General features: G+C 43.4%; 1 protein-coding gene across 1 annotated transcript in view; it reads right to left on the bottom strand.

The window, feature by feature from the left end:
* Window positions 1–4140: 4140 nt before the first annotated feature.
* The window catches only part of HLCS (holocarboxylase synthetase), a 111796-nt gene continuing 100258 nt past the window's right edge, over window positions 4141–15678 (bottom strand). Inside the window, exons 7-11 of the mRNA XM_062515234.1 lie at window positions 15103–15170; window positions 13866–14026; window positions 10277–10391; window positions 6769–6982; window positions 4141–5657 (exon numbers count right to left, since the gene is read on the bottom strand). Coding sequence (XP_062371218.1) covers window positions 5489–5657; window positions 6769–6982; window positions 10277–10391; window positions 13866–14026; window positions 15103–15170 — 727 coding nt within the window. The 3' untranslated portion in view covers window positions 4141–5488. The remainder of the gene's footprint in view (window positions 5658–6768; window positions 6983–10276; window positions 10392–13865; window positions 14027–15102; window positions 15171–15678) is intronic.

Raw genomic sequence — 15678 nt, 5'->3', positions numbered from 1 at the left:
CATCAACCTCGGTTTGTTCAATGTTGGAGAAGCTGGCAAGCCTCCAGAAAAGCTGCAAATGTGGATTACAATCATGCTGACCCCATAAATCAAAGCCAGGAGACACCAGCTGCTTTTCCAGTGGCTGTGGTTCAGAGCCCTCCCAGCCCTTGCTCCTCATAAACGACCCCGAACTCCTGAAAAGATAATTATGCCAAGGCTCCTGGGTTAATTTTGATCAATTAAATTAAACCCATGCCCTACAAAGGAGCCACTGGCACGGTTGGCATCATTAAAAAGAAACCTGATGCCCAACCCCTCCTGCTGCACTTTCTCCCTCATTAGAGGCACTGCTGCATTTTGGTGTTCCTGGAAGTCCTGCTTGCTATAAAAACACAAAAATTAGGCTTTGCTTGGGAAAAAAAAAAAAAAAAAAAAACAAGAAAAACCCCAACACCACTGATATATTTCAGCTTGATATTTTTCCACCTTGTTATTCTCACTTCCAGGCTTTATTCCAGCAGCCTGAGCAGAGGAGGTGTTCCATCATCCTCCCCCAGGTGTTTTAGGGGAGGTGATGCCCAGGCACAGGAAATTTCCCTGCAAGGCAATAACGAACCAATTATGAATTCACAGCTGATAATGCAGGGGAAGGTGCAGAAAAAGATGGCAAAAGCAAATGTGGGACGGTTTTTGTTGGGGTTTTTTTGTTTGTTTTTTTTTTTTTTTTCCTGCCACTCCAAGATTTAAACATCAATTCCATGTTCCCATCTGGGAGTAAATTACATGGGGAAGAAAACAGGATTTTTGGGTCAGTTAAATTACAGATGTTCTCAGCACAGTCATAGTGCAGAACAGGGCACTGCCATCAGAGTATTAAAACACTGAAAAATATTTTTAATAATGAGAAAAAAATATGGCACTTAAGGGGAATGTGAATTGAAATATATTATGAAAAATAACCTCATTTCTCTTTAGTATTTGAGCCACACTTTTGTCATGAGACTTCACAAGATTTTAACACTCAGGGGTGTTCAGACCTGGCAAGAAAATAATGGAAAATGAAAGAAAGAAAGAGGGGATGTTTTAAGAAAATCATAGAAAATTTGGGTTGGGAGAGATTTTAAAGATCTCATTCCAACCCCTGCCAGTCAGGGAATCTTCCACCAGGCCAAGGTGAAGTTGGAGAAGTGAATCCCATCCTGAGGTCTCCAAGTTCTGGAAGCAGTTCAATGGAAATGAAATAAGGTGATAAAGGCACAGATTTGTCCCCAGGTCTCTGTGCCCTGCGATTTGAAAAAGGTAATTTAAGGGAATTCAGCACAATAGGTGCAAAATTAGGGAATTCATCACTGAAAGTGCCAATGAATGGGAAATCTGCCAGAATTTCTCCAGGAATCTCAAGACAGGACATAAATTCTTTTTCTTTCAGCATTTCAGTCACACTTCAAAAAGGCCACAGAGGAAATGTTGTTATTCCATTTTTTTTCCTAAAGGTTAGATTTTGCTTTTTTTTTTTTTTTTAAATACGATGCAGATAAAAGCTCTTTGGCAAGTGTAGGTGAAGAAGCACGCAACCCAACCAACCTATTCAAGCTCAGAATTATATATGTATACCCTAAAAATGTAAAGCATTTTTGCTTATTTATTATGTAAAACAAAACTGTTAAAATGTTAATAAAATCCTGTAGTCAAAGGAAAACTGAGTTGAATTTCTCTCTTTTTTTTTTCTAAATACAAACCAGAGAATTTCATAGGACAATGGTGAATATTTGAAAATTTATTTCAACTGTGACACGTTCTATACTTGACAATTAATGTGCTATAAAAGACACACAGATTTTTTAAAATTTATTTTATTTTTGCCACGTTGCACGTTAAATGAAGACACTTGGAAAATGCAAATAACACAGAATCACAATGAGATACTCAACACTTGACATATTCTTCCCTGCAGTTCTCTTTTCTCCATCATTTTTTGACCTCTGCTCTTTCCTGGGCCCAGATTTAATTTCTTTGGTGTCTGATCAGGCAGTGCATCCCCACCACCACTTTTTTTTTTTTTTTTGATAAAAACATGCAAATGTTTTTATCAAACCATTTACCCCCAGGAACCAGCACAAATCTTTCCCATGACAGATATTTTGATTATGGAGAGCTCCAAAGGAGTTGCAAAAAGTAATTTTTTTTTTTTCAGGCTGCTGATGCAGCTGAATCAAGAGAAAGCAAAGAAACGAATTTTTGCACAGTGAAGCAGCAGCATAAAGGATTAAATGCTTTAATATTATTTCCAGGTAATAGCCCTTGATTTGTTGGATATATTTAAAAAAAAAAAAAAAAAAGCTCTGAAGTCTTATAAAAGCTTTACTAGAAGCAGGATGTGCTGCTTGGACTCTGAAATGTGAAGTCCATTATTACTTTTTCAAACCTTTGGAAGCAGCTTTGTTGCTGACTGGGCACGACCCACCCTGGACTCACACATGTGCCAACACACCCAGAAGTTTTCCTATCAATATACAACCCCCACAAATGTTTTCACCATGAGAAATGTTCTACCAGAGCCCAGCAGGAAAAAAAATAAAAAATAAAAATAAAAAATGAAGTCACAGAAATACGGACATTGTAACAAATGGGTTTTTTGAAAGCACTTCATCAAGAGAATAGTTTAAGATATGACCTCAGCCTCACAATGGAAGAGGTGTTTTACTAATCCAGACAGCTGAACGAAATGAAACATTTTCAGTGCATTATTCCTGGGCCTGGAGCTGGCTGGATCTCTCCATCCCCACATCCAGGGACACCCCACACCACATTTGTCTGTCACACACACGGAGAACAAGAAAAACAAGGATTTTCCTGCAAAAATGATGTTGGCTTTCAGGGCGTAGGAAGAGTCAGAGTCTTGTGCTTCCCATCTACCTGACGGAGTGATGGAACTTCCACAAGGACCTCATCCAGCTGCTCCTTGTCCCATGGGAATTCTCCTTGTCTTTGGTTCTTCTGAAGGGACAGCACCAAATCCTTCATCCCAATCCAGGCTGGAAGTCTGAGACACCAGAAGAGGCCACTGAAAAGGTAAAGTGGCTCCCAACAGCACTCCCTGAGCTCTGGCACATCCAGGTTCGGGGAGGTCTCCCTCGTGGAAAGGAAATTCTACTCCAAGTTTCTTCCCAATGCAAAAAAATTTTGGGAATAACCTGACAACTCCATCGTTAAGGCAACTACAAAAGGACCAACACCAACCAAGAAATGTAGCAGCATTTTGCTGTTAAAAATACCTCTGCTGCTGCTCAGCCACTGGAGCTTTACAAACTCATTCTGCCCTTCCAAAATTCCCACGTTTTAGCCTTTTTCCCATTTTTTTTTTCATCCTCAGTGAAGGGAGAAGGAACTTTTAAAGAAGTTTTAAGAGAAGTTTTAAGGAAACCATTCAAGCCCTGACCTGAGGCATGACCTGGCTGTTCATGAACAAAACCCAAAAGGTGCTGCCCACAGGCAAATCCCAAAGCTGAGACAGTTTTAACTACAAATTTTGGATTAAGGTGAAGTTTTGTAAAACTCTGGTTGGAAAAGCAGCACCAGAGCTCTGCTCTCCTGCAGCAGCACAGCTCACTCGTGAAGGAAAAGGTAAAAAATAAATGAGGATGCAGCAGGAAAAATGTGCACACTCATTTTTTATAGATTTATATATAAATACATGGCTTCTTCTTTTGACTGAAGCTTTATTAAGCCAGACTTGAGTTTCAGCTGATTAAAACATGCATTAATATTGAATTCTGATATCAAAGGTAGCTGCCAAACGTTCTCAGCCCGAAGCAGTTTTGAAAGCATGTGGTGGGGAAAAGCTAAACTTGGTGTATCATGTTAATTATGGCAATTAACAGCTGTGCCTGTGCAGTTCTAGGAGATGCTGCTGTGCAGCCTCACTGATTCGGATCATGGGGAGAAGAAAACCCCAGCAGGGTTTGGACAATCAGGACAAATCTCCTGTGAGATGGAGCATAAAATCCTAAATTTAACAGGGACAATTTAATTTCTACCCTTGCTGCCAAACCACCTAAACCCTAATATGTGAGGATTGGTCAAAATTACCATCACAGACAAATTTCCTTGTTTTAAGACTTCTTGGCTTTGGAGCTGAAACAATCTACAATGTTTAGATCGTTTATGAGGTGAACTTTAACCTAAAAACCCCATTTCTGGCTAGCAGACAGTAGTTTCCTTTTTGGAAACCAATCTGGCTGATCCACCATGGGAAAAAAAAAAAAAAAAAAAAGAAATGAAGGTGGCCACGTCACACCTGGGACAATCCTGGTCGGCACAGAATTGTTTGGGGAGCTTGTTTGGTGGCCAAGTCTCCTTGGGAGAAAACCCCACCAAGCTCCCATGTGGCTGCTCCAGGAGAATTCCCAGCTGTTCCCCCCACCTGGAAATATGCAGGTAGCCCCAGAAATGAGCTGCTTTCAGGTGAGCAGGTGTTAAAGCTCTTGCTTTTAGTGCTTAGCAGCAAAACCAGACACTGGCTTGGGAAAGGAGGTGACAACAGAGCTATGGGAGAGAATTTGGACACGGGGCATTTCTCTTTTCCACTGGAGCAGCTGTTTACAGCAGGGAATTAAATTTATTCCCTTTATTTATTCACTTAACGTCATTGAGATAATGATATAATTACCACTAAATTCTAAATTAATTAGAGGTTCCATCCCCTGAGATGGGATTCTACAATAACCTAGGTGTGACACCGCTCCAGTGGGTTTTTCTTCCAGGGGCTGAAACCTCTTGGAAAACCATGACTTCAAGGACAGATGAGATGATTTAGTCAGGTCCAGCTGGCTGAGGAGAGCAGAGTGAAAATCACTTGGAAAACCAAGCACAGTTCCTAAGTGCTGATGGAATACTCTCCCAAAAACTCGAGGCAGCCATTAGGAGTTGCAGACCTGAGATCAAAGCACAAGTTGGTAAATTATTGTAGAGGTCTACACAGAGAAGAACCGGATCAGCACGGATCTTCACTCAGACCTGGAATTAAGCACAGTGGTGATCCCAGCAATTCAGGAATATGTGATGTTCCAGCTGGTTTTAGTGCAGACAACACAGAAAAACAGAATTTAGTTTAAAAAAAAAAAACAAACCAACAAAGTCAAAAAGCAAATAACGTCCTGCACTGTGGTAAATCACACAGAAACAAACAAAAAAAAGGAAATATTGAGCCACTTCAGTCTCTCCAAGAGTGTAAATGAAGAGGAAGTTCTGCTCACCACAAGTACTTCTTTGCAATCACACTCCTGGAAAAGAACAGACCTTTACAAAGAACGGCAACAGAGGTGTGCTTGAAAGTTAATGAAAAGAATAAAGGCCTTCAGCTGTGAGGTCACCACCTCCTTTCAGCTGCTGAAGTCACACATGGCAAACACAGAGCAGAGAATCAGAAGGAAAAAAATCAAACTTTTGGCTGCCCTTCCCACCTGGAACAGGCTGAGGTGAGAGTGCCCGAGCTCCCTGGGGGCTGTCAGTGCTTGGGGACGATGAGGTTCCTCAGCATGTCAAAGGAGTTGCCATCAGGGTGCACAGACTCCACGCCCTTGCCCTCCTGGTGCACCTGCAGGTATCCATAGTCATCAATGCCAACGATCCAGGCCACGGGGCCGTCCTCGCTGCGGAGCCGCACCTGCTTCCCGCTGGGATGAGAGAATTCCGTCACCAACCCCGACACTGAGCACTGCAAACTCGCGCCTCAGCATTTCAGCTTTTATCTCCTTCCAGTCCTGTACTGCACTGGTGTCTAACTCCAAACTCCATATGATGGAGTGTGAGTTGCTGTCTTCACATTTTGATCAGACTAAACAAAGGACACCCTACAGCCTGAGGCCCCAAAAAGGATAAACAAAAGTGAGTTAGGGGAAGCAAACTGGGGGTGAATGACTTCGTTGGCTGGAGCTGTAATTGGAGGATGAACCCCTGATACGTAAATGGAACAAACTTTTAATTGAGTGAAAAGCTCGTGACCATCATCCATCCTGGGTGTAGCCTCTGGGAGGCTTCTGAGTGCCCAAGGTGGATCTGCTGAAGGCCTTTACTAATCAATACCCACTTTATTCTCTTAATCTTGTCTGGACTCTGTTCTAGGAGCCACTCCGAGGCACCACCAGCACCTCAGAGGACTCATCAGAATCAATAAATGGATCATGGAATGGTTTGGGTTGGAAACGACCTTAGAGCTTGTTCTATTCCAACCCCAACACCTCCCACTGTCCCAGGCAGCTCCCAGCCCCAGTGTCCAACCTGGCCTTGGGCACTGCCAGGGATCCAGGGGCAGCCACAGCTGCTCTGTGCCAGGGCTCCCCACCCTCACAGGAAAGGCTTCACCCTCTAAGAGAATACTTCATTTTCCACCTCACTGGTTCTTTACACAGAATGACTTTCAGCAGTATTTTCTACCTGCTTTAATTTCCTTTTGTGGAAAGAACGGAGTTGGAGTTAATCCAAACAGGCAATTGTTTTTTACCCCTAGAAGTACAGCAGCTTCATCCATCTCAAACCAAATCATTCCCAATTCCCTTTGTTTGGAGGTGATACATGTAAAATACCTGGAAGCATTCTTCAACTCATGCTAGTCACCGATTTATTATGTGCTGCTTTAGTTCTCCCTTAAAAATGTACATCCTGCCCTGGAGCGTATTTTAAATTATTCACTGATATGAAAATGAATTTTGTGGAAAAAGACAAAACATCCATGAGTTCTTCCACCAATTTTAGTAAAAGAAACTTCGAGAAGAACACAATCCTTACCTGTGCACCCAATACTTGTAGTACTGGGGAAGAACTCCATTGGGCCCCTTCTCCTGAAAAATCTCAATGAGCCTCTCCAGCACAGTCACAGTCCTTGCAATGAGACAGTCTGCACTCAGAGGCTGCAGCTCTGTCCCCTCTTCCCTGTTAAACTTTGCAATGAGATCATTGATGCAGATGGTGGGGTTGCTGTTATTCACATTAAATCCAAAGCCTGGAGAAGACAAAGAGAAGGACACAATCAGAGAGACAAACTCTTTGTTACCACCACAGGCAGCATTTAATTCACCTGCTCCATACAATTATCCCTCAGGACGGCTCCCAGAGCTGCTTTCCTTCAGTCTCTTACATCTTTGAATCTTCTTACCCCTGTAATTACAATTCTCAGCTCAGATTTTGCTCCTTACCCTCCAAATGCCTCCTCAGAATTAGGGTTCCAGCACAGCCTTTCCAGCACATCCCATCCCATCCCATCCCATCAGTGAGGGCTGGAAGAGGATAAACTCCACCTTGGTTCCAAAACCATCCATGTGAGACATTGTTTACTCTCTGGAAGCTGGCAGGTCCTCAGCCCACTCAGAGAACAACTGATCCTACTCTAAGATGGAGTTTTGTCTCCCAGGCTAGAATTCCGCTCAGAGACCTCTGTGTTTACTGCAGTGAGCTGAGTGCCCTTTCCAAAAATCCAGGCTTTTCACTGGACTGATAAGGCTCGTTTGGCTTGCTCAGGAAAGCCCAGAAGATTTGATTTTAACTTTGCAAGACTCCAGCTTGCCTAATCTATCTCACCACAGCATATCCTTTAGAAGCCTCAAGCCTCTCGCTGAGATTTCTCCAGCTGGAATTCCCAAATTCTGAGTTGGCAGAATGCCTCCCTTGTTTCAATGTGGCTCTTGGGGCCTTTTCTGCAGCCTGCTGAAACAGGCTTTGAGGGATGTAAAGAAGTATATTGTATTACCTGTTTATTTTTTTTCTCCTAATAATTTTGGGTTTTTTTTTTCTTTCCTCAGACGTTTGGGATAAACCCCCTTTCTCTCAATCAGCTTTGGACATGATGCAGCGCCATCTGCAAGGAGGTGCAGATGTCTTGATTTGTAAATTTGCTATTAATAATTCCTAATTTGTATTGACTTTGAGGAGAAGGATCTCTTCAGCAAAAAGGAGTTTTTGATTTCTACCAAGTCGGGGAATGCACGCAAACAAGGCACGGTGATTCCAACACACCAGGCCTGTGGAAATGAGCTGAAATGGGTTACTGGAAAGAGATAAAGGAAAATGAACTGGAAAATGCAACGAGCTGTGCCAGCAAAACCCAACTCATCTGTTTGATACAATGCGAGGGGAGAGAGAACTGTGGCCACTAAGGGGGTCATCAGCAGCCTCAGGATCACTGCCCAGGGGAAAAAAAAAAAAAAAAGAGGGACACAACAACCACCGTGGGACGAGGAGCTCAGCTGAAGCCCCAACACCTGGGAACGAACGAAGGGGAAAAGGCAGCCAGGAGATTTGAGCACCACGAGGTGCTCAGGGCTCTGGGGGCACCTCTGCAGTGTCCACAAGAGAAGGGAGCATTCAGCGGTGTCCCTGCAGTGCTGACGTGGCTGATGGATGTTCCAGTGGTGGATCCATGAGGATCTGGACGTGCCTGAGCAGGGGAGGAGGAGCGCTCGCAGGTCACGCTCGCTGGCTGTCCCCTGCATTCCACTGGTGCTTGGCTCCTCCGCCTGCTCCGAGTCTGGCCCTCACATTAATGGGGAATATTCTCCTCAGAACTCCTCCTCCACAAGTCCCAAGACCGTAAAGTTCCTCAATTTTAAATTTCAGATTGCAAAAAAAAAAAAAAAGGGGTTTTCGGTAGTTTCTTTTTATTCCAACTGTGTTTAAAGGTCTCAGCGTGAAACTCAACTTCAAGGCTTGAGCAAGTGAAAACACAGGTTTGTCTTTGATCTTGCTCTCCTGAGCTTCTTCTTGGAGCAGTGAAACCACAGAGATGGTCTTTGATTTCCACCATTATCCTCATTTAGGGGAGATTCTTAGGAATGCCATGGAAAGCGTGAGTTCAGCGCCTGGAGGTGGCACTCAGTGCTCTGGGCTGGGGACAAGATGGGCACTGGGCACAGCTGGGACTCCATGGGCTGGGAGGGCTTTGCCAGCCTCAGGGATCCTGGGATTCTGTCTAGGAACGGATTCTGCATGACTTTGGAAAAGGAGTGATGGATCTGACACACCTTTCCTGTTGGGGAAGCTGAATTCCATCACTCCTACTAACACAAAAACTTAAATGTCATGAGGCCCCTCTGGGACTCCCACAGCACTGGAATGATGGAAAAGACCTTTGGATTCATATGGAGCAAGGAAGTTTCAATTTCAGAAGCTCTCAGGTGAAAACAGACTGATGAAAATGGGCATTTACCTGTATCTCAGACTAGCAGGTGGATATCACAGAGCATGGATACAGAGAGTCTCCATTTGAACTGGAATATTTGGATGTTTAGAGTAAAAATCAAAAAGTCCAAACCAAGTCTGTGAAGTGCTTAAGAGATACTTGATATAAAGAACTATTTCTGGATGTACTTCTGCTTTCCTCGTGTTAACCAGGCTGTAGGAACACACAGAAGCTGCAAATTGTTGATGGGGCACAGAGAGATTTCTTAAGTTTCAGCACAATTTCCATTCTGTTCACGTTGATTATTTACAAAATGAAGGTACAAAATTGAACAGAAAATGTCATGTCTGGGCATGTTTCACAGAAGGAGGTGACTTCTTCAACTCTTTTCTTGCTTGCACCTCTAAAATCAAGTTATGACCACTCCATCTTTGCAGGAAACTTCACTTCTTCTACATTCAAATATCAAATACCATCTTTTTCTTTACCATTTTAGACGTGCTAAGGAATTTTCTTTTCATTTTTTGGGCACAGCAGAGATAATTACTTCTGGAACTGGAATCTGGTAGGTTTCTAAGCAGATCTGGGATGCTGCTGATTAGGGGGAAAACTTCCTTATCAAATAGCAGGACAATTATCAGACTAGAGATGATTAAAACGTCTCAACAATTTTAAAATGAAAACATTGCTCTGTGTACATAGCTCCTCTTCTTATTTAAAAGGTATGTTCTTCATTTAACTATTTGTCATGTTACAAAAAATACATAAATTGGAAAAAAAGGATGGAGTTTTCAGTGTATTCCACTGGTTTTGCAATAAATCAAAGAGGACAATTTCCCTCTCCTATGCAATGCTCTTCCTTTGAACTCTACTACACCAATCCAGATGCTTGCATTTATGTTTTACTTGTCAAGCATATGGAATTATTAAGAACAATGAAAACATTTACTTTTTGTGCTTCCTCTGGATTTAACGTTGTGCTTTATTTCATTATGCCTGCTGTCATTATTTGTTCTCTTCGTTGCTATTTTTACCGATACAGACACTGATAACAAAATCCTCCAGAAAAAGAAAAAAACAAACCAAAAAGCAGCACAGAAAAGCTTCAAAACAGACATTTACCAATGAGAATGTGAAACGTTGTTTCAACAAGTGTTGAGTTTACCAGAACTCCACCGAGCTTCATCAGATCACTGTAGTAAATATCATTTGGCCACTTAACTCGCAGCTCAATGTCCTAAAGAAACAAAACCAGACATTCAGAGACATTTACGGCTCAGCCATCCCTCCACAGTCTGTAGAGACTCATGGAATGGTTTGGGTTGGAAGGGACCCCAAAACTTATCCAGATCCATGGGCAGGGACAGCTCCCACTGTCCCAGGTTGTTCCAAACCCCAGTGTCCAACCTGGAACTGAACATTCCAGGGATCCAGGGGCAGCCACAGCAAATCTGGGAATTCCATCCCAGCCCCTCATTACCACCCCAGGGAACAATTCCTAATGCCCAGTATCCCATCCAATGCTGCTCTGAAGCCATTCCCTGTGTCCTGTCCCTCCATCCCTTGGCAATTGTCTCTCTCCATGTTTCCTGCAGCTCCTCCAGGCCCTGCAAGGCCACCCTGAGCTCAGCCCAAAGCTTCTCCTGTGCAGGTGAACAATGCCAGCTCTGCCAGCCTTTCCTCCCAGCACAGCTGCTCCATCCCTCTGCTCATCCTGCTGCCTCCTCTGGGCTCTCTCCAGCAGCTCCAGCTCCTCCCTGTGCTGGGATCCAGGCCTGGAGCAGCTCTGCAGGTGAGCTCTCACCTGAGCAGAGAAGAGGTGGAGAATTTTCTCTACCTCTTTTTCACACCCAATGTGCTGCTGTAAACTGCCCTTCACAATGAGAATCTCCTGAAGTGCTCCACAAATGCTCCAGAAAAATGAAACCCTGCCTGAGGAACCTTGCAGGAACAAGCCAAGGAGACAGCGACATCCTGAATTCTGGAAAGGAAATTCAGCAGACAGGAGAAGTCCCAGTTCCCAACCACATCAATACTTCAGGAATGTCCTGAAGGTATCACCACGGGGCTGGAAGCACAAACTGAGCTGTGACAACGTCCCAGCCCCACGGAGCAGCTTTTGCTGGAACCACAGGGCTGAGATGAACTTTGTACTGGCTACTTAAACACAAAAAAGAAAGCAAATGTGCTTCCTGCAGTTTGAAACATTGCCCATGACTGCTGCATCCCCGGGGGCAAATTATGGGAGGTGCTCCAGGCCTACAAGAGTCACATTCCCTCCTGTTGTAGGGGATGAAATCTCTTTACAGGATGTGTGAAAGCTGCACCTGGGTCCGTGTCTACTTTCCTGACAGATTTAAAGGCCAGGGAGGAGTCCATGACACGTCCACTGACAGGAAATACTACCTGATTTTGCTCTCAAAGCATTCTGAGGGAAAGTATCACCAACCCATACTCATTATGGAAAAGAACTCGGCTCCTCGCACTGGGGAAAGGTTTGTAGGAGACTCCGGAGACGTGGGAGGTACGACACAGTGAAATGGTGATTTCAGTGATAAAAGGGCTTCCAGAGGGGGAAACACCCACCTGTAAGACACCAGACAGGAGCTCTGTGATTGAAGTGACAACAAAGCAGCAAGAACAACTCAGGCAGCTGGGTGTGCTCATGACCTTGCCAAGGAGTGGATTCCCCAGGTACCACTCAAAATGTCACAGAACACGCTGGAAATGGAGCATGGTCTTGTCTTCCCTCACTAGAGAAAGACCCTGCTGATCTCAGAATGGGAGAGCAAAGCATCTCCTAGATTTAAAGCCCTTTGTATCCTCAGCATTAACATCTGACAAGGGAACTTCCAACTGAGCCCTCAGATCTGCTCTGGGAGGAGCCACAACAAAGCAGAGTCAGTAATTGTGGCCATCCTAAAAACAGTGACTGGCTGATGAACTGAGACATGGACCTTTGGGAACCAGCCCAGAGGAGGCAGCAGGATGAGCAGAGGGATGGAGCAGCTGTGCTGGGAGGAAAGGCTGGCAGAGCTGGCATTGTTCACCTGCACAGGAGAAGCTTTGGGCTGAGCTCAGGGTGGCCTTGCAGGGCCTGGAGGAGCTGCAGGAAACATGGAGAGAGACAATTGCCAAGGCATGGAGGGACAGGACACAGGGAATGGCTTCAGAGCAGCATTGGATGGGATACTGGGAATTGGGAATTGTTCCTTGGGATGGTAACGGGCTGGGATGGAATTCCCAGATTTGCTGTGGCTGCCCCTGGATCCCTGGAATGTTCAGTTCCAGGTTGGACACTGGGGTTTGGAACAACCTGGGACAGTGGGAGCTGTCCCTGCCATGGCAGGGCTGGAATTGATCTTTCAGATTCCTTCCAGCCCAAACCACTCCATGATTCCATGACTCCAGATTATCCCATTGCTCCTGGATGCTGCAGCTGGCAGGACATGGACATAAAGAAAAGCCTTGCAGTACTTGAGTCTAAAGGAGGAAGTTCAAGCATTGAGTTTTTGATAAATTTCTGAATTTTCTTGCTGTAACATATTTGAGCCTAGACCCTTAAGTCTGCTTTGCCCCCCCTGCCAAGGGCTGATGTCCCCTCAGGTTCAGCAGATCTGAACTGCTCACAGAAAGCTCTCTGCAGTCCAAATGCTCCGCACAGTAGACACATTATTGATCCACATTTTTTACATCAATGTTTGGTGCTTCAGTCACTTTTTTCCTCTTGAATGGAATAAAATTAAAAAATGCCACCGTACATCAGGGCAGGCACACAGAAGCAAAACCACCTCCATTCATAAATCAGCTCCTTCCCCAGTCATCCCCATATTTTATAAAACTAACTCTTGTCCCTTCGTTTTTAAGTGGTCAAATTATCCACTCCAGCCAAATATTTTATATTGCGAATTTTAGCCTGAAGCATTTTGTTTTTCCAGGCAGGTTATGAAGCACTGAATTTAGAAGGTTTTAATAGAAAGGCTGACAGACCCTAAACTCCAGCAAAGCTACTGGGTGCCACTATAATAAAGTTCATGTGTAAATGTGTATAAGTCATTGATTTTTCTGTAATATAGGAAACATATGCTTTAGTTAACTACTTCTGTAAAATACCAGAGTTTTATAGTTAGCAAATATTAGGAAATGGTAACATTAAAAAGGAGATATATGAGGTGATAAAGAAGGCTGGTTCTTCATTTTAATACTGATGACAGGACACTTGATTCCCTCTCGAGAGCAATTCTCCTCAGTTCTTGCTTTAGAAATCAGTTTTCAACCTTAAACAAGGGTTGGAAAAATCCTTTAAAAGGGATAAAGTGACCACTGAAACAGCACCAACAAAAAAAGCAGCAAAGGATTTGTCAGCTTTATTCATTTTTCCCTCCTCCTTATTCTCCTTCAAAATCAAAACAAATCAACTCCATTTTCGAGCAAACAAAATTGACTTTTTCTTTACTCTTGAGGATTGAGTCTTAAGTTTCATAAGACTAAGAGTGAAATGAGTGTAGTGCATTTGGTCAGCTCAGTAAAAGGATATTGGATTTCTTCAAACACATCAATAATCAAACATTAGGAAGGTTAAGTTTAGATTCTTCTTAGTGCTGAAGAACTGAGTTATGCATTCAGCCATTCCACACAGAAAAGACACAGCTAAAATCTGAATTCAATGGAAATGGAAGCAGGAATTTTGAGATGAATTAGAAGGACATACCTCATATCCTGGTATGGATCTGACTGCCTCTACCACTGCCAAGGACACCAGGTGCTGGATAAAAGGAATTCTCTGGCCTAGGTTGGAATGTAGAGGGATGGAGATGTGCAGAGTGGACAGGGCACAGCCCAGGGGACTGAGCCAAACGTTTCCACCACGACCTGGGCAGAGAGAGGGAAAAGGGTTAACTTCAACTCAAGAAAAGACTATTTATTTAAAAAAATCACTTTGTGAATGTCGATAACAACTCAAAGAGTAAAATCCCAAGGTATCCATCTAAGAATGTGCCAAAAGTCCTTCAATGGAGTTTCCAAACTAATTTTGAAAGAGAAAGGGTTAAAGTATAAAGCTTTTCCTTCAAAAAAACAGGATTTCTTTTTCATACTCCCATCCCTCTAAGTGTTCAAGGCCAGGTTGGATGGGGCTCTGAGCAACCTGGTTGTATGGAAGGTGTGGCAGGGGGTGGCACAAGAGGATCTTTAGGGTCCCTTCCAACTCAGGCCACTCTAGAATTCTGTTCTGAGGTTCTCAGGTACAAGCTGCCCCTCAATTCCCCAGCATGTCCTAAATCCCCTGCTTCCAGGATTTTCTCTGCTAACAGACACATTTCAAAAGATCTTGCTCCGTTCAACCCAAAGCGGAGAAGCATTTGTGAAGATGCTCTGTGTGCACCCAGAAATGCATCCAAACTCCTGAACCATCCTACACCGAAAGCCAGGGAATCATCTTTTCATGGGTTTGTGCTCGGAAAAGCTTCTTGGGCCACACACTCTGCTCTTCCAGTAGAACAAATGTGGCTTTTAAAGAAGTGCCAGCGTTTTTCTGGGCAAGAAACACGACTTGCTTACATTGATCTGCTCAGGCAGGTCCTGCAGACTTAATCTCAGGGCAAGTCAAGCCCCAGTCTTGTTCCAGTTAAGCCAGTCTCAGTTTTCATGTGCAGCTCTGACTTGTGTTACACTGAGTCTAGTGATGGCAGTTTTCGTGACTGGCGAAACTGTTTTTTGGCAGGAACCAGGAGACCACTAAATCATTTCTGCAAAAGCCACCAAACATCCTGAAAATGTTTACTTTGGTCTCTTACTAACTTTTGGGTTTTCCACAGTTTGAGCGGGAGGAGAAGAGGACAGGCTTATTCTGTGGATTATATTATCAAAAATGCTCATAACGCCTCTCAAAATACCATATTTTGTGCATTTAATTCAGATTTATTAGTAAAATAAGGAGATTTACTCACCTTTCCCTTGTGTTTGTCGAGCAGCCACTGCTATTAAACCCATCTCCTCAGGCAACTCGAACATTAACCTGCCAATTAGGGAAAAAACCAAAAACCCCACATGCTTATCAGCTCCAACACTAAGCTACATTCATGAAAATCAAGGCTTAAATATCAGGTAATATTTTATGTTAACGTTGCACCACCATTTTTTCAGTTAACATTTAGTCCTGATTCAAGCCCATTAGAATATTAAAAAATAATTGGCCGAAAAACAATAATGTAAAACATTATTTTATCTGTTAGGCTGAAATAAGTCAGAGCCATAGCTCATTTAAGTTCTGATAACACAGGTTTTGTATTTCTTCACTCCTTCCTCAAGTGCTCATTTTTTTGGTGTCCCTATCTTCAGCAAGTGACAACCAGCAATTCTAAACATTTGTTTCTACTTACAGCAAATTTTTGCTCATACTACAAAATATAAGAGCAGCAGTTTCTGATTATTTAGAAAACCAATATGGTGGCAATAAAGCAGTTTAAAAGATACACTATCCCCTGAGAACTAATTATGATTTAACTACAGTAAATAAATCTACA

Source organism: Cinclus cinclus, chromosome 2, assembly GCF_963662255.1.
Source record: "Cinclus cinclus chromosome 2, bCinCin1.1, whole genome shotgun sequence".
NCBI lineage: Eukaryota > Metazoa > Chordata > Aves > Passeriformes > Cinclidae > Cinclus > Cinclus cinclus.
The sequence above is the reverse complement of the archived record's forward strand: the minus strand, read 5'-3'. Positions and strand labels throughout refer to the sequence as shown.